Raw genomic sequence first — 25,534 nt, forward strand, 5'->3', positions numbered from 1 at the left:
TTGAAAGGCGTGATTACAGCTGCATGAAAAGAAAATGCATCAACGTGGAAAAAGAATCAACACTCCACTCCCTGAGGACACTTAATCAGAATTAGATTTTAAGGGGGAAATTAATTACTGTAATTTCTAAAAAGTCATTTAACTCTTCCATTACAGCAGACATTAGCAGATGATTTATCTTGCTGGAATCAGGTTTGTTTTTTGCTGAGATAGATCATGAATTATCACTGATTAAACTGAACAAATATTTTAAGAACAGCTACAAAGATAGATAACATTTGAGGAGGAACTGTTTGCCGAGGAATAAGAAACCTCAGCAAAAAGTCTACTTTCCACAAAGACGAGTACAAGATTTATAATGTTTAGATTAATGGGTGAGCCTGTAGTAATATTAGCAGGTCATCTTCTAAAATAGTTTATAACCTTATTGTATACATCTTGCGGACAGAATATCTGATATATGTAATTGGTATTTCCAAAATCTTCCATAGTACCAATAAAGGAGAAGATTACACCAAGGCTGTATGCCCAGCAAAGATACACCCCAAGGGATACCAGCCTGAAGATAGCAATCTCTAAGTTGCAAGAAATGCTTGGAGCAAAACAGTAGTTTGATCCACTAACATGAAACATCACCCTGTTTTTTTGCAGATGAAATTATGTCTCTTGAGAGATGATTCCACGGAGAACAAAGTTATTAAGTATGAAATGTTTTCAGATTCAATTCTCTTTGAAGTCAGGATAAAATATAGAATCATTAAACTGACCGAACGAGGGAAGAAAATCAACTCTACTCTGATTCCAGATGAGCAAGTGAATTGTGAATTGGTTAACCAATGTCATAAGGAAAATATTATTATATGCAGTTATTATAAACAGTGGAAATTGTTATCATGCACCTAATTTGTAAGGTTCAGCAAAATATTGTCTATCCAAATAGAGCTAGTTGTGGCTGCCAAAGTGGCAACACTTACTGTGCATGCAGAGTTCACTGGTGCAGTTTCGGGTCTCTGTGTCAGGCCCTTGACACTGTAGCCCACCATTCCTTGGGGCTGGCTGGGTACAATCTCTGCTTCTCCAGTGGGTGCAATCAGAAGTACAAGAAGACCAGTAGCTCCACTCTGCCCATCCTCCACTCACTGTGTACATATCCAACCAGCAAAATAAAAACAAAAAATAAATACTTGTCTAAAATACCTAATATTGTCTTCCCATCTCATGCAAATGCCAAGCATTCATCATACATTATTTCTAAATCCGACATCTGCTCTGCCTGTATAATGGAGGTGTCCTGAGGTTGCATTTTCAGAAGGACCCAATTTGTTAATAAGCAGTTTCCTTATATTTGGAAATCAAACTTCTTATATATTGAGGACAATTCTAGTCAAACCCCAAATTCCAACTTTGAGAGATATGCCCACTTTGCTCATCACCCCACAAGTCTGAAGAAGTCTGGGATTGACAGTGTTCATTAATACTCCCTATGGGGAGCATTAATAGGGGGGTGCTTTTATTGTCCAGTATGTCATGCATAGGTAGCTAAAGCAGTACTCCACTGATGACTTTCACAGAACTTCGGAGTGAGTGCGAGTTTAAGGGTTGATATTAGCTCATTTCAGTTCTAAAATATTTTGCTGTAAAGTTCATTATAAAATATGCCTTTAATCCAGATCCTTTAACACCATGCTCCTCTTCTTCTACCCCATTACACTTGTCTTGGCATGCTTTGACCTATCTATCCATTACCTACACATAACCTATACTCCCTGTTTAAAATTTGCACTCTCTAGAAGATGAATATAGCCAACAAATAATCCCACTTACCAGGACAAAGGGTTGTACAAGCTGTCTTCTGGATATTTTGACCCTCGCAAAAAGATCCACCATTTAATGGTGTGGGGTTGGTGCAAGTTCGACTTCTTTTCTGCCAGCCCCTACCACAGGTTGTGCTACATGGAGACCAATCAGTCCATGATGACCATCCTCCATTAACTGGGAAGAAACATATGCAAAGAGTTACAAATAAATATATGAAAAGGTAAAGAAACACTTCCAACAATTTTTTTATCCTATAAGTATACTGTAATCATCATATTATATAGAACTCTGTACTTACAATTGCTCATTTTACCTTTCTACCCAGCTAATTTTTCTCTTTTCCTTTAGGTCTATGACATTACATGATTAAAAATTGACTAGCTGAATCCCTCTAAGGGTGCTTTCACACTGTTCGTTGGTCCCAACAGAACTTACTTCCAAACCCCTTGCAAAACGGGATTCAAGCGTATGCACTGACGGGGCCATAGACTATAATGGTGGCAACAGAGTAAGCGTGTGCTCTGTCATGAATCATTTTCAGGCATGTACCTAAGGCCTACTTAAGGTGGTGGCGGACACTTAGATGAAGTAGACTGCTTCTGGATCTCCATCTCCAGTAAGCGTACCCACCAGAAAATGAGGCACAGAAGGGAAGGTAGCAGCTGGACCAGAAGTTCAAAAGGAGAATGATAAATGCAGGGACAAGAGCAGAGAAAATAGAATAAGTAGCTGGGTAGAAAGGGAAAATGAGCAATTGTAAGTACACAGTGCTAAGAGTATTCTTTTAATACTGACTAAAGAATCAGTACAAGCTATTCCATCATTTCAATGCTACACAAGTAATCAAGTGTGTATTTCTGGTACTATCTTATATATAATTTCCTAGAATACTACTTCCTGCAATTTGTGCCAACTTCCGTGGCTTTGTCCGGAGCTAATGTCCGGAGCTAATGTCCGGAGCTAATGTCCGGAGCTAATGTCCGGAGATAAGTGACGTCAACAGTGTCCAGTGTCTGATTGGTTGCCGCCTGCTGCGAGCGACCAATCAGAAACGTGCCGTACTGTGACACACTCCGCCCGCCATTTTGGTGTGATTTTTGAATTTTTACCTCACAGCAAGTTTCTACTGCGTGGAGGCGGGCCCAGTGACGTTGCTCTTCAAGCTCCTGCCGAATTTCAAGTATATATGGATTCTAGACTCCCGATTCTTTAGAATCGGGCTGCCATCTAGTACTGTATAATACAATACACATCATCTCTTAAAGCCAGTACCTGCAGAATACATTTTGTTTAAGTCAGCTTCTCTCCTATATTTTTCTGTTACTGTAGCTGTATACCATATATGTACACTTTTTATGTTTAGCTATTTTTGCACACTAAAAATGCTTAAAAAATGAATTTTAATGTTATATTTTTTATTTTAAGAAGCTGTGTGAGGGCTTGTTTTTTGTGAAACAATTATTAAATGGAATGTGTTATCAAAAAAATTGCTATTTTTTAAGTCAAGTTTTTTGTTAAAAGTTTTATTTTAAAATGTTTGCAATGTTTCTTTTTTCATATCACATATACGAATCTGTATTTAAAAAAAATAGAAATAAAAAGTTAAAAGTAGCACTTTTCCATACAAAGATGGGTGCAACACGGTCACCAAAATCTCTTGCTTACACATTTACAATGTTCACATTTATCTTTCTGTTTGAAAGTGACAGTCAGTATTTTGATATTTGCATTGGCAGCCATAGACTGACTCAGACCCTATATTTTTTTATTGAAATTTTAAATGAGCATATAGAGGGTGGAAAGGTCATTGCGCATTGAAGGGTAGCAGGGTCAGCTCTGACTTCCCGTATTGTAAATGGTGGATCCTGTGTTATCAGCTGTGTATAGAGAGTTCAACTGTTATTGTAATCCTGACACTGATGATAATGAGTCTGCTGAAAACACTTTCTAGAAAAATTGCCAGAATGGCCAGTTGGAAAATTGCAATATTTCTAGTTTTCTTTTTTTTAATACAGATCGTGATTTGAAAAAAAAAAACAATTGTCAAAATTGATCTAAACTACGTCTAACACAAAAATCTGATTTGAAAATATGACATGTTCTGATAAAACATTCTCTTTAGCCTATTATTGAGGGAATCAACTTACCATAAACAGTGATAGCTGCTGAGCTACTCCTCCGCCTAGCAACTATATTTTTGGCCACGCACGTATAATTCCCGGTGTCAGCTAGGCGAGCCTGTCTTAAGACAAGGCTGTGATCTGTTCCAATGAAAATATTGGAATCCGTATTTGGATCTAGTACGTCTTCATTCTTCAACCACTCCACCTTAGGCAGAAGAAATAAAGTTTTGGTAAAATTTGAGAGGAATAGAAGCAGTAAATTATGAGGTTTCATAAATCTTATCTACCTAAATATGCAATATAAAGCTGTATAGCATACATAAAAGGTATCAATATGCTCTAAGATATGCTGCATTTTAGCTTGACCTCAAATGATAACAAACAATTATTGATTTCCAAATTTGATCTTAAACTGCCTTTTTGGAAGAAGATGGAGTTATCAGCGGCAAAGTTCGCCACCCGTGTCTCCTTTATCTATTGTGGAGCAGAAGAAATTAATATTACTGAAAAATACTTGTCTTTTACAGCTTGCAAAGTTTAACTCAATGGTTTCAGAGTAAATAAGGTGGTTAACATAGGAGTTTCACGGGATGAGCCAAAATGATGGACCTGATAGTACACGATATGGTACACATTTAATGCTGTTTTATGTTGCAGTATAATGTGCAATTTGTACAGTATAGTAATCATATACAATAAAGGTATATAATATTATAAAATATGTATCTTTTATTTAGGAGACATTATTGAAACAGTTTAAGGCCATATTCACACGTTCAGTGTTTGGTCAGTATTTTACCTCAGTATTTTACCTCTGTATTTGTAAGCCCAAACCAGGAGTGGAACAATCAGAGGAAAAGTATAATTCTGTAGAAACACGTCACCACTTCTGTATATATCACCCACTCCTGGTTTTGGCTTACACATACTGAGGTAAAAAACTGACCAAATACTGCTAGTGTGATAGTTGCCTAAAAGTTAGACATAGATTAACCCACAGCAACCAATCATAGTGCAGCTTTAAGAAGGGGTGAGGCTGGGTGGGGTGACCTTTGGCCCAATAAATGGACCCGTTGCCAGGATATAATCACTAAGTTGTCACTGTCTGCAACTGACTGTGACATCTAAGGGGCTAAACAGCAGCTGATAAGGAATCACACACATTTTGGAGCAGATACTATCCAAAATCCACCTAAGAAACTGCTGCAAAAACCCATAGAAAACGGTTCCAAATCATTTCTATGGGAAGTCCACTTTGGGGAATGTACATACGGAGTCTTTAGGATGACTTTTTAGATCAGAAACTCATAAATTTTGAGGAGTTTTGAGATTTGGTGGAGGATTTAGGCTATGTGCACACGTTGCGGATTTACTGCGAATCCGCAGCGTATTTTTCCGTGCAGCAATGCTGCAGAACCGCAAGTGATTTACAGTACTATGTAAATGAATGGGAAAATAAAAATGCTGCGCTAATGGTGCGGAAAATTCAGCACGGAATCCGGAGCAGATTAAAAAAAGGACCGTGTCAATTCTGTGTGCATTTCTGCAGGCTTTCTTCACCCATTCCATTATGGGAAAACACAGGGGTAAAAACGCATGAAATCGGCACAGAATCCGCAGCAAATCCGCAGGTAAAAACGCACAAAATCCGCGTAAAATAAGCGCAGATTTTGACCTGCATTTTCAGCCAAGAGATGCAGAATCCGCACAGAAAATTCCACAGGCAAATCCGCAACATGTGCACATAGCCTTAGAGAGTTTCTGCTCCGTTTGCACTAAGATTTTACTCCAAAAACTCAGTGTAAAATCTTTGTGTGCACAGAGCCTTATGGTATGTGCTCACAACTTCTTTCAGAAGCCGGCTGTGTTTTCCTTTTTCAACTTCTTCATATTTGTTGCAGTGGCTTTGCCTCTGGTGCTATTTTTATAAATTAAATATAAAATAGGTGTGGCTTTAATAGTGATGGACTAGTCTGCTGTGTTCCTAACCATGATGACGATAATCACGCTGTGTGTATAATGTCATTCAGTTTTATGTGTAATGTGAATTGTGATGTTCGTCTTGTATGATGATAATCTGCAGCATAAAAGTAATGTAATGTGTTAATGTACAATGTGAGTAGTTCCTACTGCAGGTTAAACACAGGATTAGACTAGGGATAAAATAAGTACTGTTCATATAGTTAAGTGGCTTAGCAATCGCTTAGGACATAATAATATAAGGACAATAGGTTTAGTCTACAGTATAGGATATAGTTAATGGACAGAACTATCCCATTTGGTGGAGACAAGTGTAGTTGAAAAGAGGGGCAATTCCTGGTAGTGAGTCAGATAGGGAAGTACTATAACAAGGTGAAATTCAGGTATAGTGGGCTGCTAGGGCCAGCACGTATCAATCGTTCGAGGCAATGGAAAGCCCTACTGGAATCCCGAGTGGATGCCCCTATTTTGTCCGGATACCAAAATCTGGCATAGGGGATGCTGGACACATTGTGTCCTCTGGAATACAGTGGAAGACGGCTAGAGATCAATGTAGATGGAAGGTGGTGGGTCCTGGGTGCACTGCTCAAGTGGACAGGAAATTCCTGGGGCTGACGGAGTCAGTGGGCCTAGGGATAGTCAACTAAGAATTAAGATGTAGGGCTGAAGATGCGTTGCACTAAGGAAGTTAGAAACATATAGTGCTGTGCCCTATCCCACATGTTATACCCTGATGGACTTGAACTGACCAGAAAATGTTTGCTTGTTGCAATGAACTTGGTGTCCTCTGAGTTCTATGCGGTGGCCCCAGGAGATGAAGGCCTGGAGACAACAGAGGCCTGCTGCCCACGAGAGAGTGCAATGCACCTTACACCATACAGCACACTGTTTTCCTGTTAAGTGCCAGGGTGTAACTGGACAGCAGCTTGACCATGACCACCGCTCGTGTCAATTTTACACGGTTACCAAGTCAAAGCCATCCGAAGAATGGACTGGTCACTTATTTCAGCCAATTTAAGCTTTCAAAGCCTACAGCAGTTAAACGAAGTTAAAAAAGATTATGAAAATTCACATCAATGTTGTTTTGATATTGCTCTGCAGGCATTCATTATTTTTAACATTTATTGAGCAATTTTTATGTGTCTTCCAGTTGGAAACTGCTTGAAAATGACGTCATGTGCACATACCCGCAGGTGGCTTACTTTAAGATGGTGTTTTTGAGCTTCACCCCTCCAGTACTATACCACATAAAAGTCATGATTACAGTTTACCATGTAGAGAGAACACATGTGGTGGAACTGACAATATTTATATCAAGGAAATGTCCTTCATGAATTAGTATAAGCAGGTTGCGGGATGCAGTGACGGACAGGAGGCAGACCAAGGATTAACAAGAGGTTTAACAAACAGTAGTTACTCCTCGCAGGGAGATACATACACAAGGAGCAAGGTTATACCTAATACAGAGAAAACCAATAGAAGGAAGTTTTTTTAATAAACAGGGGAGAATAATACAAATAATACTCTTAACACTTTGGACATCAGTCAAAGGTGACCTCCTGACCGTGACTGAGGACGTTTAGATTATGTGACAGAAAGGGATCTGTCACAGCTCTGTGAAAAATGGGGGAAACTTCCCTGGCGTTAACAGTGTCCTCCTGTGGTCTTGATGATGGCGGTGTCCTCTGGTGGTCCTGGCAGTGGCGATGTCCTCTGGTGAACCTGGCGATGGCGGTGACAGTCTGTGGTATCATCATGGGCCCTGGCCCTAATGGATGAAGGGCGGAAGGAGGAATAGTCTCTTCCCTACACACTCTATAATGGCCAGCTCGGTCTACTGTGCCGTACTGATGAGCACCTGTTTCCTGTACACAGACCTTGTCTCTCACGGTCAGTTCTCCCGGCCAGGGTGGTCTTGTCAGCAATGTTGGCTGAGTCAGCAGTCTCTAAATGGTCCACAATGTAAGCGGTGACAGCGGTGTTAGTGAGGACAGCGTTATCTGTGGTGTCTCAGCGGGACCCCGTCGGTCGGTTCCTGTCAGGGAGCCCTCTCGTCCATGTCTCCAGTCAGCGTCGCCCCATCGACTCAAAGCTGATCTTCTCTGACATGACTCTCCATCACATGCCGTTCCCACCTGAATTGTTTGAATTTCTGCATGCGCATTAAATGTCTACTTAGCTACACCCCCTTCTCTTGAGCAGAGGGAATACCTCAAGCTCTCCCACCTGTATCCTAGGTGACAGACCCGACGGTTCCGGACCCATTATGGATGAAGCAAACCTGGTTAGTTTCTCCCCCCATGGGTCTCCTCCAGTATCGACAATACTTTGTCAAGGGTGTCTCGTTCACGGGGGGGCCGCAACATAACTGAATCTCTCGCCTCCTTGTTTAAGGCCATCACAGTGACCTCCACCTGCAAGGCAGGAATCATATGGTGTATTCTCATCATCCCCTTTATATGCTCAGTCCAGCCCCACAACATGGTGTTGTTCCCATTAAACATCGGGAGGTTATTTAATATTGCCCCCAGGGAGATACTAGATCTAGGGCCCTCCCCAGACACTTGGTCTGCCATGTACATATGTGTAGACTGCATCCTGCTGACTACGTCAAGTAAAAGCAGATGCGTGATGCAGTGATGGATAGGAGGCAGACTAAGGGTTATCATGGGGTGTAATAAACAGTAGTTACTCCTCGCAGGGAGATATATACACAAGGAGCAAGGTTATACCTAATACAGAGAGAACTAATAGGGGGAAGGTTTTTTAATGAACAGGGGAGAATAATACAAATAATACCCTTAACACTTTGGGCATCAGTCACAGGTGTGCTCCTGCCCGTGACTGAGGACATTTAGATTATGTGACAGAAAGGGATCTGTCACAGTTCTGTCAAAAATGGGGGGATCTTCCCTAGCGTTAACAGTGTCCTCCTGTGGTCCTGATGATGGCAGTGTCCTCTGGTGGTCCTGGCGGTGGCGATGTCCTCTTGTGAAACTGGCGATGGTGGTGATAGTCTGTGGTATAATCACAAGCACTGTCCCCAACAGATGAAGGGAGGAAGGAGGAATAGTCTCTTCCCTCAGCGGTGAGAGTCCCTACACTGCCGGACCCTGTGACACTGTCCCGACACACTCTATAATGGCTAGCTCGGTCTGCTGTGCCATATCGATGAGTGCCTGTATACCGTACACAGATCTTGCCTCTCACGGTCAGTAGTTCTGGCCAGGACGGTCTTGTCAGCGTTATCGGCTGAGTCAGCAATCTCTTAACGGCCTGCGATTTAAGCGGGGACAGCGGTGTTAGCGAGGACAGCATTATCTATGGTGTCTCAGTGGGACCCTGTTGGTCGGTTCCTGTCAGAATCGCCTCACAGCTGATCTTCTCTGACAGGACTCTCCTGCGTGCGCCGTTCCCGCCTGAACTGTTTGAATTTCTGCACAGGCATTAACTGTCTGCTTATCCACACCTCCTTCTTTCAAGCACAGGGACACCTCAAGCTCTTCCCCCTGAATCCTAGGTGACAGACCCGATGGTTCTGGACCCGTTACGAATGAGGCAATCCTTGTTAATTTGTCCCCCTTACATTATAAGGACTGCACAATGAGAGTTTACCCTAACCAACTGGTGCAAAATTGGTCCAAATTCTTAAGATTCTAATCAAAGCACATACTTTTAAGTAAAACAGAATAAATCTGACAAAAATGTTGACATAAAGTATACTAATAAATAATGCAGCAACCTAACAAATTGTGGGCCAGAATGCCATTCTTACAAATTGTAGCATGCTTTACAGTGCCAATAGGTAAAAGTATTATGTTCTTCTTACAAATTGATATTTACCCTGTCTATCCACATTGACTCTTCACACAGTAGGACAATGCTTATGCACTATTGCTCTGGAGGGAATTTCTAAATGCCGGAGTTTGCCTCAATGATTTTACTTTAAAAGAATTCTCTGCATGCATCCCATTACTTTAAAGAGGATGCATAGACAGTTTATCTCGTAGCTCTATAAGATTGTTTCGAAGGATTACACATTTGAGTTGCAGTCCTTTCTTTTTTAAACTAGTGGGAGAGAGTCTAGCAAAGCGAATTCACAAAGACAGACATTTTCCTGTGTACTTGAAACCATATTTGCTGAGTGTCAGGGACTTTTTATCTGTCATAAAAGAAATAATGTCTACATGTTTTGTGGAAAAGAATGCCTTAGAAATGCATTTTCTACAACAGACTGGAATTTGCATAAACAAAATATCCATTTATATGGATAATGTCAAGGTCTACCTACATGAGAAAAAGACTATGTTTATGAATTACTGAGCACTATTCCCTAAAAAAAAGAGATAAAGCTATATTGAAATACTCTAGCAATAGCTGTAAGCTTAGATTTACTAATGGCCCCGATACATATTAGATACAAGTCAGGAAAACCTGCCAATGTTGGGTGGATTGCTCTACCTTATAAAGTGTTTGGAGATGTGCCTGGGGGGGAAAGAAGGCACGGTGCCGAAACGCGCATTGGGGATCTCTTACATCACCCCATACTAAGGTAACTATTTGGTGTTGTTTTAATGCCTTAGTTGCTTCGATGCCTACTGTTCATATTGGCTCAAACTTACTTTCTTTCCAAGGCATAAGACTTGTTTAGCTGTCCATGAACCATTATGCTCTTTAACTTATTGTGTGGCTACTATGCTCTTTTGGTTTTGCACTTTCTTGCACTTTTTTGCATTCATATGCATTTTTACATTTACCTTGGAGTTTAACGCATAATGCAATAAGTAGGTGGTCATTGGTATACACTCCTTAGCAACTACCTTTTGTTTGCATTTTTTTTGCATTTGCTGGTTTTTGTACTGAGTGGTGTACACTTTCATTTTGGCTGCTTCACACATTGCTTTTAAATTTTTCTGCTATATGTAATGTTTGTATATTTGTATGATATTTTATCTTTATATATAATAAACATTATTGGGTTCATCATGCATTACTTTGGTTCATTTTTATCCATGTGCCATTGTATGTCTGTTTTTTACTTCCGTGTCCCATTCGTATGTCCATTGAGTTCATGAGCCTATTGGCATAGAAAACTGTATGCAGAATTTCATAAATAATAAAGGATAAATACAGTTTACTATCCTAATAATTATAATGGATCTGTGAAAAATGCATGGCATACAAATAGTAACTCGTATGTGATCTGTTTTTCGAGCATTGAATTACAATGGATGAGTCTAATCTGGAAGATGCATTAAAGTAGTGCATGCTTTGATTTTTTACTTTTTACGTGCAATTCATTGGTTTTTGTGTTAAAACATCCTTGTGAACTACGGCATTGACTTGCATTAGTCAGTGTGCTGTCCGCATGCTACCAATTTTAAATTCATCTGAACACAGGAAACACTGCATATCCAATGCCATTGATAATTGCATCTTCTTCATATATACAGTGTGGGAAATAAGTATTTGATCCCTTGCTGATTTGTAATTTTGCCCACTGACAAAGACATGAACAGTCTATAATTTAAAGGGTATGGTTAATTTTAACATTGAGAGATAAAATATCAAAAATAAAATCCAGAAAAACACATTGTATAAATTATATAAATGGTATTTGCATTTTGCAGTGAGAAATAAGTATGATGATGATATGGCTCTTGATGTCAATATTATCAAGTCTGTCTGGGATTACATAAAGAGACTGGAGGCTTTGCACAAACCTAGCTACCGAAGAACAGTGGTTAGTTCTCCAAGATGTTTGGAACAACCTCCTTGCAAGTTAATTCAAAAACTGAAACAAGTGTATCTAGAAGTGATACTTTAATGTTGTTTTGAAGGCAAAGAGTGAACACTAGTAATGAGCGAGTGTACTCGTTGCTTGGGTTTTCCCGAGTACGCTTGGGTGACCTCCGAGTATTTCCCTAGCAACCAGGCAACCCCCACATGTACTCAGCCTGGCTAGTAGCTGTAAATCATTCAGCTGCCGCGATGAAAACGAAATCTCCAAACACTAACAAATACTCGGAGACCACCCGAGCAACGAGTACACTCGCTCATCACTAGTGGTCACATCACATATTGATTTGACTTAGATTTTTCTATTGTTCATTCACATTGTATTTTGTTAATTGATACAAATAAACTATTAACATTTCTGTTTTAGAAAGCGTTCTTACTTTTCAGCATTTTTTCCATGCCTGCCTAAAATCTTTTGACAATATTGTACATAAAAATTCCAATCACTGCCTTGACTAACATAGGAAAACATCATACTGATAATTTTAACTCCGGCGTTAGCGCCAGCAATATTCTATATATGACAATTAATTCTCTTTACATACCAAAATCCTTTCATTAATTCTAATTTGCTTGTGACTATGCTATCCACGATAGCGCTGCCTCGTGCGTACACAAATCTAAGACTAACCAATTTGAGCCTTAAAAAAAAACAAGTAAAGTCACGTGCAGGGAGAACGAGCTAGAATAAATGTTTCTGTACTTGGCTTGACATGCAGATATGTGAAAGAAATGCGCACAGGGGAGTAATGCTTGGTGACACATTTGCGGCACTCACCTCCGCAGGAGGAATCCCCTCAGGTGGCTGACATAACAGAGTCACCTCCTGATCCAAAGACACTTCTCTTGATAATGGCTCCTTCTCGAAATTCTTCCTGAGGTCTTAAAGAAGAAAATACAAAAAAAAAAAGAACAAAAAAACGTGATATTATAAAAGTAAGGATAAATCAAATGTAAAATATGAGTATGTGAATTGGATTTAACACCAGGTAAGTCAGATGTGCAGTGACATTGAAACGCTGGTGGAGAAGTAGAGGAGCAGCCAGATTGCATTGGGTCTCCGCCGGTGCAGCTCCTGCCAGCTATGCATAACCACATATTACAGCGTGACAGTGATAGAGAGTGACAGAGGAGGATGTATACGTTGTGCCTTCTCCTCCCCTTGGGGTCCGCAGGTCTAAAATAAACCGAATTCCACATTCATTTAGCCTGTTCATCTACATTTTGGTTTCTCCTTGCTGAATCCCTGCTTAGAGCACACATGGCTGGATTGCAAGTGACAGAAATTGACGTGGGGCTGCACAGTCCCTCATAGCTCTGCTATACTGGCACCCTGTGGCAAAACATACCAGCTCAGTAATAACACAGGCCACCTCTTTGCCCACCTGTCTTCTCGTGTTTGTTTTTAGCGCCGTAAAAGAAGCCTGACAAGTTTGTTCTACGCAGAGAAAATGCTCGCTTATATTTAGTGCTAGGAAAGCACAGGCACGAGGATTGTCAGCAGCCTCATCACACATCGTAGATCTATGATGTAAAACTCCGGATTAGATACTACTGAATAAATAGACACATGCCTTGAGGAGCTTACAGTCTGTAAGGCACTGGAGTGAGGTGACATGGTGGCAATGACATGGAAATACAGTGCAAAATCAAAGCCTGATCTGTTCTGGAATAAATGTGTTGTTGGCAAGGCTAATCAGACGCTAAAGAATATCTGCAGGCATACATTAGCATTGATGAAAGTCATTTAACAGAATGATCTTTTAACATTTAGGAAACCGAGAAAGGAAAAAAAAAAAATTGTTGTGCGAGCCATAAAAGAAGAACAAATCATTTGAAAAGCAATGAAGTTGTAGCCTAGAAACAATTAATTGGAAAACATTAATGATCGGCAAAGGTGTGATTTTCTAATTGATGATCTTCTATCTCTTATCCACAGAGATTCCTTTATATTAAGAGGATTCTTTATCATAGTTATGCAGGTTGAAAAAGGCAAAAGTCCATCAAGATCAACCTTTCACAATCAGTTATTCTACATTCATCATTAGATTGTTAGAATTCTCAATGTTATTTGCTTTAACAAAGCATTCAGCCCTTTAAAAAATGATGTTATATAATTTACTGTTACGTTCTATTGCAGCATTCCACAGTACAACTAGCTTTAAAGAATCTTTTCCTAGAGTATACACATGTCATAATTTATCGTTCCTCTAAACATGTAAGGAAATATCTTTTGCCTCATAAAGTCCTTGGAAGCAGTAAATAATGCATTCTTTGTATTGATCACACATGAAATACATGTTGTAAATGCTGCCAGCTTATCCAGTTCTTGGGTAATATACAATTAGGCAGAGCTTTAAATATAGAAAAAAATTTGGACTAACAGAGATCCTTGTTGTACCCATCTGCTTACATTAGCCCATTTATGGAAAGAACTATTTACAACCCTCTGTTTCCTATATCTTTAATATATATGGTGTTCTAGTCTCTTGTTCTGAAGCTTCAGTACAAGGCTGATGCATGGTGCAGTATTAGATGTCAGACGGCTCCATTAGCAGCGCAAACTAGAGCTTCCTGCTTTCCTCTCGTCGGTGGCCCTCTCTATAGTCCTCATGCTTTATAGAATAATATGTTCTACTCACCCCCACCTCTAGCTAGCTAGGATGCAGACATTCTGTTGAACTGCTGTCAGATTGGACAATTAGCAGTGCAAACTAGAGCTTCCTGCTTTCCTCTTGTCAGTTGCCTCTCTATAGTCCTCATGCTTTATAGAATAATACATTCTACTCACCCTCACCTCTAGCTAGCTAGTATGCAGACACTCTGTTGAACTGCTGTCAGATTGGACAATTAACAGTGCAAACTAACGCTTCCTGCTTTCCTCTCATCAGTTGCACTCTCTATAGTCCTCATGCTTTATAGAATAATATGCTCTACTCACCCCCACCTCTAGCTAGCTAAGATGCAGACACTCTGTTGAGCTGCTGTCAGAATGGAAAATTAGCAGTGCAAACTAGAGCTTCCTGCCTTACTCTCTTCGGTTGCACTCTCTATAGTCCTCATGCTTTATAGAATAATATGTTCTACTCACCCCCACCTCTAGCTAGCTAAGATGCAGACACTCTGTTGAACTGCACAGCCTTTCCTATATTGTACCATGATGGATCTGACCTACACCAGAGGGAAAGAAAAAAAAAATCTGGGCTTTGCACACTCCCATGGGCATACAAATGTTGACCCTGCACTGTCCAATTTCATCAAGAAACTCAACAAGCAAAATGACATTAAAAGGGTTGACTTGTCATCTTAAATGGGTAAAATTGCAATGTGCTCATAAAACCAAACAACTTTTAAATTCCCTTGGAATTAAAAATCCTCTCTCAAAAGCTCAAGAGATTTTCAATTGTATTCTTGCATAGGTTACCAGCCACCTCTGCAGTCTATCAGCAGTGATCAGCAAGGAATTCAGCACTTACAAGCTCTTTTTCTAAAGAACCTGTAAGAAAAGCCCTGAAGCTGGCCAGATTTCTGGAACCAGACAGTTTCAGTGCAACTCTGCTTCCATAGAGGCTGCAAAGGTAAAGTTGACTCAACAATGTTAATTAATCAGCTCACTGTTCATCTACCAACCCTAGCGACCAGCGAGCTGAACAACAGTGGAGCAATGCCTTTGTGTTCCACAACATGCAAGCAATTCTTGGCACTCCTACGTGATCAAATAGGACATTGCTAGTTTTATGCAGCATCCACATAATTAATATCACAGTACATTATAGAGCATATACAAATTATAGTATCATAAAACATGTTATGTCATTACTACCCAAATAAAAGCAAATAATAGCAAATAGCCTCGGAGTAACCTTCGACTCTGCCCTGTCCTTCAAACCACACATCCAAGCTCTTTCCACCTCCTGTCGCCTCCAGCTCAAAAATATCTCCAGGATCCGTCCTTTCCTCAACCCCCAATCTACTAAAATGCTTGTGCACGCCCTCATCATTTCCCGCCTTGACTACTGCAACATCCTTTTCTGTGGCCTCCCTGCTAACACCCTTGCACCTCTCCAGTCCATCCTTAACTCTGCTGCCCGACTAATCCATCTCTCTCCTCGCTACTCCTCCGCTTCCCCCCTCTGCAAATCTCTTCACTGGCTCCCATTCCCTCAGCGTATCCAGTTCAAATTGCTAATACTGACCTACAAAGCCATCCACAACCTGTCTCCTCCATATATCTCTGAACTAATCTCTCGATACCTTCCCTCACGTGATCTCCGGTCCTCCCAAGACCTACTTCTCTCCTCCACACTTATTCGCTCCTCATCCAATCGCCTCCAAGACTTCTCCCGAATATCCCCTATCCTCTGGAACTCTCTGCCCCAACACGTCCGACTATCAACCACAGTCGGATCCTTCAGACGGAACCTGAAAACTCATCTCTTCAGGAAAGCCTACAGCCTGCACTGACACCGCTGCTGCCTCATCACTATCGAAGCTACCGCCTCACCAACACCGGAGCTACCGCCTCACCAACACCGGAGCTACCGCCTCACCAACACCGGAGCTACCGCCTCACCAACACCGGAGCTCCTGCAACCCTCAACCTACTGTCTCCTTCCCCATAATCCTGTAGAATGTAAGCCCGCAAGGGCAGGGTCCTCGCCCCTCTGTATCAGTCCGTCATTGTTAGTTTGTTTACTGTATGTGATATTTGTAACTTGTATGTAACCCCTTCTCATGTACAGCACCATGGAATCAATGGTGCTATATAAATAAATAATAATAATAATAATAATAATAATAAAATAGACAATTCGAAAAAATAGATGTCATCTCCATCACAATAGGAACAACAGCCGCTAATAGCAGCCAAGAAATGGAAATACGGAATGTTCAGCAACTCACATTGGGGTTCGTGAGCTTAATATTTATAAGAAGGTGGCGATCATTTTTTAACCCTTGTATAGGTAGAAGTTAGCTCATCACCACACCACATTGGGTTTCAAGAATGGAGATACTTTTGTAACCACCTCATAGTGAATGATTTGAACTTTAACCCCTTAACGACCAAAGGTATTATTTGTTTTATATTTTTATTTTTTACTCCCCTTCTCGTTGTTCCGATCTGACTTTTTAATGATACCATTTTGGTGCAGATATGTTCTTTTGATCGCCCGTTATTGCATTTTAATGTAATGTTGCAGAGACCAAAAAAACAAATTCTGGTGTTTTGACTTTTTTCTCATTGCGTCACTTAGTGATCGAGTTAATTCTGTTTTTCATTTTAATACATCGGGCGATTCTGAATGTGGTGATACACAAATATGTGTATGTCTGATTTTTTTTAATTGTTTTATTTTGAATGGTGCGAAAGGGGGGTGATTTTTAAAAACTTTTTTTTACTTGTGGCTTGTTTCAATAGTCTCAATGGGAGACTAAAAGCTGGTGTAACCCAATTGGCTCTGCTGCATACAGGCAATGATCAAGTTGCCTGTATGTACCAGAATTCCTGACTTGCTATGAGCGCCGACCACCAGGGGGAACTCATAGCAACACAGTAGTGACAACCATAGAGGTCTGCTGGAGACTTCTGGTTGTCATGCCAACCCATCGGTAACCCACGATAACGTGACTGGGTCACCGATAGGCGTGATTTCCGGTGTGCTTGCCTGAAGTGTTCGTTAAATGCCGCTGTCAGAGTTTGACAGCGGCATTTACCTAGTTAACAGCCGCAGCTGCTAGAGGCACAAGTCAGATGCTAAAAACAGCTGATATGTGCTGGAAACGATGAAGGCTCAGTGCCAGAGCCCACATCAAAGGAAGGAGTCCGATATCGGTGTACACTTACGCCCGATGTCCGAAAGGGGTTAAAAAAGTATATCCAAAGGATATTGACATCTTATTCTTATATTAAAAGGATTGTCCACTACTCGGACAATCTGTTCTCAATCAGCATGTTTGTCCCTGTAAAGTAGCAACACTTATTCGGACCTCTGGTGTCGGTGTCATTCCAGTAGTGTCAGCACTCGCACTCCTGGGGCTTGAGTGAGATTTTCATGTCACATGAACCCATCGCCCAATCGGCCTTGGTGTCACGCTGGTAACTCGCACTCCTTCCCAGCACAGTCATGCTCACTGCGCTCAATGCTCCGCTCCTCCGTGTCTGGCCATCTCGCTGAGCTACCTCTTGCAGTACTTCCAGCTCTGCTGCTTCCTCCTGCTATTCCGACCTGGCTATACGAGGGGCGATCCAAAAGTAATGATAATCAATACTAAACACAATGAATATAGTCAAAACATTTTTTTATTTTTTACATAGTCTCCTATCAAGTCTATACATTTAGTCCATCTCTTTTCTAAACTTAGAATTCCCTTAGAAAAAAATTCTTGATCTTGACCCTCAAAAAAATCCCCAACAGCGGTTATCACGTCGCTATTGTCATCAAATTTCTTGCCCCGGAGGTGTTCCTTGAGTCGAGGAAAGAGAAAGAAGTCACTGGGGGCTAGATCTGACCAATAGGGGCGGTGTTCCACCAGTTCAAAGCCCGCTTCTTGAATGGTAGCCATGGCAACTGCAGCTTTGTGAGCCCGGTGCCTTATCTTGGTGAAACAGCACTCCAGCCGGCAGTTTGCAGCGCCTTTTCTCCTTGATAGCCTCCCACAATCTTCTTATTTGTTCTGCGTAGTAGGAGCCCGTAATAGTGGCTCCCTTCTCCAAATAGTCCACCATAATAATTCCTTCATCCCCAAAAAACGGACGCCATAACCTTCCCTGCTGAGCTTGACACTTTTAATTTCTTCGGCGTTGGTTCGTCGGCTCGTTTCCACGTCATCGATTGTTGTTTAGTTTCGGGATCAAAGTGGTGGATCCACGTCTTGTCCTTGGTCAAAAAACGTGACAAAAAATTTTCCTTGTCTGCTTGGAACTTTTTGAGATTTGCTATTGAAATGTCAACTCGTTTCTTCTTTTGCTCATCGGTTAACATTTTTGGCACCCAACGCGTGGAGACCTTTCTCATATGCAATTCTTTTGCAAGGATTCTTTGAATACTGCCATATGAGATCCCTGGGACCTCAGCTACATGCCTGATAGTCACTCTTCGATTTGCCAATACAACTTCTTCAACTTTTTTCACGTTTTCTTCATTGAGGGACGTGGATGGGCGTCCTTGACGATGTTCATCTTCCGTCGATGTTCTTCCCAGCTTAAATTCCTTGGCCCAGCATGCAACTGTGGAATATGGAGGAGAAGAGTCCCCCAATGTTTCCACCAAGTCGCTGTGTATGTCTTTGGTAGTCATTTTTTTCAAACAGAGGTATTTGATGACAGCTCTGAGCTCGTTTTTTTCCATTTTGATGTTCACTCCTCGGCAGTTCATATTCAAATGAATGTAGCTCCCGGGAATCGTGGTCTATTTAAGTGATTTTTTTTTCTGGACTAGTGGGTACCTAAGAGAGAAGAAAACATTTTATTTTAATTTCTGTGTGCAATAGAAATAACCGATTATCATTACTTTTGGATCGCCCCTCGTAGAAAGGCCCAATCTGACTCTACAGTAATTTAACCCTGCTTTGCCCTGCAGAATTTTGCCTCCCTGGCCTATCCCCTGCCAGCAGGTGATATATTAAGCAGTTCTTCCCTCCACACCTTGCCTGAACGTAGGTTCCTAGATGCAGTGGGTCTCCCGTATCCTGTCAAGTTGTACTATAGTGTTGACTCTCCTGTTAATGACCTGGCTTATTTCCTCGTATTATGTGACCTTTCCGCTCCTGACTCCAGCTTTGTATATTGATCCTATGCTGCATGCCTCGACCTTGGACTGTCTGACCACGTCTGTGCCTTCTCTGCATCATATTGTGCCTCTGACCTGTAGGTCACCTGCTATAGGCCTGGGAACTGCCCTGGAGTGGGACATTGTAGCTACTTTAATGGCTCAAGCCTATACTCACCATCAAAGGCTCTAGTTAAAACCAGGTAGCCACTTTGTCATGCCTCTCCATGGCAAGCCGGCCAGTGGTGCAGTGAGTCCACACCCACCATCATCACCCTTCCTTTGGACGAATCAGACATGAATAGGAAGTCATAGATATGGCTGACTACTCACATCCTCTTGATGTCTGATATGGGGGAAAACGTGCTGAGTGAGAAGGAGGTGGACCCAGGAGCAGACAACCTTTTTAATATCTAGGTGTTCAGTACCAATGTAATGTTTTATGCAGTATAATTATTATACAGACTTATGCAGATGGATATACCCAAATAATAATGCTCAGAATTACTTGTACAATGTAGAGGCCTTATATCCTTCCAGAATAATGTTGATCTCATCCTTCAGTCAACGTCTTCGCTTTTACACCTGCAAAACCAAAGCGATAAAAGCTGTCCATGTTGTGCCACTTGATGTTCAGGACCAGTTGATACTATTAATTTGAAGAACCCAGATCAGAAAAATCTCTTACTTTTCCATTTACCCACTAGCACACTTCAGTTTCAATTGCAATACAAATATATATTTATACTGTAGCTGTGCTGCTGTGGCTGTATATTCAGTTGACTGACAACCATATATAATACGCCATACTGTGAAGTGTACAAAAATGCCCTCTCGCTAGGTTGGTTACTGGTAAAATCGTTTTGTTATGATGCCATTCTCTTCATGGAGGAAGGTATCTTCGGTATTTAGAGAGACAGATACTATTTATAAAAGAGGCGAGCTAGCGGAAACATTAGAAAATCACTTAAGGTAGCCATAGAAACTAAATGTACTTTTACTAACTTTTGGAATATCTGAATATTTTTAGGTTTTAAACAATGGAAGAAGTTGTCCTGGTCCTGCAAAAAAATATATCTTTGCAGGTTATGCGCTTACCAGAATCAATCTCTTTATGTAACGCACTACTGCTTAAAGGGAATCAATCAGCAGGCTATGTAATCTGGCACCAGCATGGTGTAGGGGCAGAGATCCTGATTCCAGCCATGTATCGCTGTGTACAGCCTCATCCACACCACTGATTAGCAGCTTCCCGTGTACATTGTATAGTGACCTTATTGTTGGACGAGGACTCACGTGGGAACCTTGTCCTGTAGTGATAAACTCCTGATGATAATACACTAATTGCATTGACATAGCAAAATACAGATTAGTAAGAGAAAATAACTGTAATCAGGGTCTCTGCCCTGTGAGGGAATGATAGGTATTATATGTGAGGGATGCCCCAGGATGCATATAGAAGCTTATTAAGACCACTGGAGTGCATTGCAGTCACAGGTATAGCTGTGGTTTCAATGCAGAATAAAAGTAAGTGTGATCTTGGACAAGCTATTTGCCCAAGGCAGATTTAAGACTACCCAACATGGGCTTTGGTAGTGGGGCGCTTCGCTCCCTCCAGGCCGGGTCTTACAAGTGGCCCATGGCCACAGATCTCATTTAAAAACCCCGCAGCAAAGGGTTGGGGGTGTCAGTCTTGGTTTCCAAACTGCAGAACAGGTGGCTCTGCAAGATTTGGCCTGCGTGAAGCAACATTGAGCAAAGCGAAGCCAAAACGCCTTGCACCCCTTAGAATGACATGGTAGCACAGTCGCCCACAGCAACCGGTCTCCAATACAGACTGTCTTGACACTCCAACTGCAATCCGGAGGATACCATTTGTTTTCCATTTGTGAGTTACGTTGGACACTAACCCCTTTTTGCAGCTTAATGACCAGGCCAATTTTTGCAATTCTGACCACTGTCACTTTATGAGGTTATAACTCTGGAACGCTTTAACGGATCCTGCTGATTCTGAGAAGGTTTTTTTTCTACATATCGTACTTCATGTTAGTGGTAAAATTTCCTCTATATTACTTGTGTTTATTTATGAAAAAAATGGAAATATGGTGAAAATTATAAAAATGTAGCAAATTTCAAACTTTGAATTTTTATGCCCTTAAATCAGAGAGATATGTCACACAAAATAGTTAATAAATAACATTTTCCACATGTATACTTTACATCAGCACAATTTTGGAAACAAATTTTTTTTTTGTTAGGAAGTTATAAGGGTTAAAAGTTGACCAGCAATTTCTCATTTTTACAACAAAATTTACAAAACCATTTTTTTTAGGTACTATCTCATATTTAAAGTCACTTTGAGGGGTGTACAAGACAGAAAATACCCAAATGTGACACCATTCTAAAAGCTACACCCCTCAAGGTGCTCAAAACCACATTCAAGAAGTTTATTAACCCTTTACGTGCTTCACAGGAACTGAAGCAATGTGGAAGGAAAAAATTAACATTTTACTTTTTTTACAAACGTTTTACTTCAGAACCAATTTTTTTTATTTTCACAAGCATAAAAAGAGAAATTGAACCACAAAATGTATTGTGTAATTTCTCTTGAATACGTCGACACTCCACATGTGGGGGTAAACCCTTGTTTGGGCGCATGGCAGAGCTCGGAAGTGAAGGAGCGCCGTTTGACATTTTCAATGCAGAATTGGCTGGAATTGAGATCGGACACCATGTCGCGTTTGGAGAGCCACTGATGTGCCTAAACAGTAGAAACCCCCCACAAGAGACCAAATTTTGAAAACTAGACCCCCAAAGGAACTTATCTAGAAGTGTGGTGACCACTATGAACCCCCCAAGTGCTTCACAGAAGTTTATAATGCAGAGCCGTGAAAATTAAAAAAAAATCATTTTTTTTCCACAAAAATGATTTTTTCACCATAGATTTTTACTTTTACAAGGGCAACAGGAGAATTTGGACCATGAAAGTTGACTTGAGTATGCTGATACCCCATATTTTAAGAGGACCACTGTTTGGGTGCATGGCAGAGCTCGGAAGGGTAGGAGCGCCGTTTGACTTTTTCAATGCAGAATTGGCTGGAATTGAGATCAGGCGTCAAAGGTCTGCGGGCATGATGTTGCGTTTGCAGAGGCCTTGAAGTGCCTAAACAGTAGAATCCCCCACAAGTGACACCATTTTGGAAACTAGATCTCCCCAAGGAACTTATCTAAATGTGTGGTGAGCACTTTGAACGCCCAAGTGCTTCACAGAAGTATATAATGCAGAGCCGTGAAAATAAAATAAAACATTTTCCACAAAAATTATTTTTTAGCCCATAATTATTTATTTTCCCAAGGGTAGTAGGAGAAATTGGACCCCAAAAGTTGTTGTCCAATTTGTCCTGAGTACGCTGATATCCCATATGTGGAAGAAAACTACTGTTGGGCACACGTCGGTGCTCGGCAGGGAAGCAGTGATGTTTTGGAATGCAGACTTTGATGGAAAGGTCTGCGGGCATGATGTTGCGTTTGCAGAGCCCTTGATGTGCCTAAACAGTAGAAACCCCACAAGTGACACTATTTTGGAAACTAGATCCCCCCCAAGGAACTTATCTAGATGTGTGGTGAGAACCTTGAACGCCCAAGTGCTTCACAGAAGTTTATAATGCAAAGCTGTGAAAATAAAAAGCAGGTTTTTTTTCCACAAAAATGATTTTTTAGCCACATTTTTTTATTTTCCCAAGGGTAACTGGAGAAACTGGACCCCAGAAGTTCTTGTCCAATTTGTCCTGAGTACCCTGATGCCCCATATGTGGGGGTAACCACTGCTTGGGCGCACGGCAAAGCTCAGAAGAGAGGGAGCACCATTTGACTTTTTGAACCCAAAATTGGCTGGAATCAATGGTGGCGCTATGTTGCATTTGGAGACCCTCTGATGTACCTAAACAGTGGAAATCCCCCAATTCTAACCCCAACACACCCCAAACACTAATCCCAACCATAACCCTAATTACAACCATAAAACCTAACACACCCCTAACCCTAATCCCAACCCTAACTATAACCCTAATCCCAAACCTAACTCTAATCCTAAACCTAACACTAATCCCAAACCTAACTCTAGTCCAACCCTAACCCTAATCTCAACCCTAACCCTAATCCCAACCCTAACCCTAATCTCAACCCTAACCCAAACCCTAATCTCAACTCTAACCCTAACTTTAGCCCCGACCCTAACCCTAACTTTAGCCCCAACCCTAAACCTAACCCTAATCCTAGCTACAGCTCAACTCATTTTAACCCAACTTTAACTCTTATTGGAAAATGGAAATAAATACATTTTCTATATTTTATTATTTTTTTCTAACTAAGGGGGTGATAAAGGGGGAGATTATTTACTATTTTTTATTTAGATCACAGTGATAGGGTCTATCACAGTGACCAAAATCATCCAATAGGAAAAATCATCCTATTGTTGCCGAGTGCCGGCCGGCAGATCTCGGCGGGTGCACTGCAAATGCGCCCACCATTTTCTTCCCGGATAAAGATGGCGACACTCATTGGGGGAAGCATGAGGGCTGAGGAGCACAAGGAAACACTGGTAAGTATCGGGGGCGATCGTGGACCCTATTTATCTGTCCTCTGATGTGCGATCACATTGGAGGACAGAGAAATTAAGTGGCACAGCAAACTTTTATTTTTTCTTTGTGATCTCCGGTATATGGTTATTACCGGCAATCGCAAACCTGGGGTCAGTAAAAACCGACCCGGATCATGTTCTTTGGGGTCTCGGCTACCCCCGACCAAAATCATCCAATAGGAAAAATCTTCCTAATGTTGCCGGGTGTCGGCCGGCAGATCTAGGCGGGTGCACTGCGCCGTTTTTTCCCAGAAGATGATGGCGGCACCCATATGGGGAAGCAGGAGGAGCACCGGGAGGAACCGGAGGGGATCGGGGACCCCATTTCTCTGACCTCTGATGTGCGATCACTTTGGAGGATAGAGAAATTAAATGGCACTGTGGACTTTTTTTGCGGTCGCCGGAAAACAGTTAATACCGGTGATCGCAACCCAAATCATATTCTCTGGGGTCTCGGTTACCCCCAGCAGCTGAGAGTGCAGAGAAAATACGACTCTACGGCGCTATACACTTTTTCCACAGCGCCGTTGCTGTGGTTTACCCTTAACTAAAGCCATTAAAAGACGTATCGGTGGTCGTTAAGGGGTTAAAGACATTTTGTTTTGAACTTTCCTGTGGTCACTGCCTATGTGTTGCACTGCACCAACACAGCTGCACTACATCTCCTACATCATTGTACTCACAGAATACATAGCAAAAACTTGGTGAAAGACTCCCTTTAAATGGATCTGCCACATACTCGAAGTCTCCCAGACTATGGCGATATTCTTTTCTTTTCATACACTTCAAACATAAGTTTTAGGATTAGGTCTTCAATACAAAACCATTTTTTTTTAATTGGTCATGACAACTATGTTAATTGACCTCTTCCAGTCATAAGGGTGCTGCCTCATCCAGGAAACCCCTACTGCAGATATTTTTTTTACCCTCTCCGGACGGGATGGATGCCCTTTACACAGTCTGGATGGCTGTCTGGAGCACATCAATCAGCCAAGATGGGTGTGATTACAGCATCTGCATTCAGTCTATTTTTATGTGAAGGAAGTCACTCATGTCCAGGGGTGTTACCATAGAGCCTGCTGCCAGACCATTCCTGGATTGGGTTCCCTTCAGATGACTGGAAGAGAAGGTCAGGGGCATGTTTAAGTTCCAGGAAGAAGGCTGTATATTGTCATGATGAAAGTTTTGGACTCTTTAGAGTATGTGACACATTATGCTGGACATATAGTAGATTGATTTTGACGTAACTGACTGACCACGCTTGGTGCTTGGTGGTGTTCCATCTCTGCCTTGGTGGCATATATCTGGACAAAAAAAGCTGTTGGATTTTACCATGCCCAATCCTTTTTTCTCAGCAAAGATCAAACATCAGTGTCTGACAGTGACTTACACCCTTCTCAGAATGT

The 25,534-nt window shown here is 41.3% G+C and overlaps 1 protein-coding gene across 2 annotated transcripts in view; it reads right to left on the reverse strand.

Annotated features, from left to right (window-relative positions):
• UNC5A (unc-5 netrin receptor A) overlaps positions 1–25,534 on the reverse strand; it is a 635,513-nt gene that overhangs the window by 123,254 nt on the left and 486,725 nt on the right. The window contains exons 4-7 of one of the 2 annotated variants that reach the window (XM_069764183.1): positions 12,499–12,602; positions 3,966–4,146; positions 1,825–1,992; positions 975–1,139 (exon numbers count right to left, since the gene is read on the reverse strand). In XM_069764183.1, the coding sequence (XP_069620284.1) occupies positions 975–1,139; positions 1,825–1,992; positions 3,966–4,146; positions 12,499–12,602 (618 nt within the window). The remainder of the gene's footprint in view (positions 1–974; positions 1,140–1,824; positions 1,993–3,965; positions 4,147–12,498; positions 12,603–25,534) is intronic. The other variant, XM_069764184.1, reaches the window with a different exon arrangement.

This window comes from Ranitomeya imitator, chromosome 4, assembly GCF_032444005.1.
Source record: "Ranitomeya imitator isolate aRanImi1 chromosome 4, aRanImi1.pri, whole genome shotgun sequence".
Lineage (NCBI taxonomy): Eukaryota > Metazoa > Chordata > Amphibia > Anura > Dendrobatidae > Ranitomeya > Ranitomeya imitator.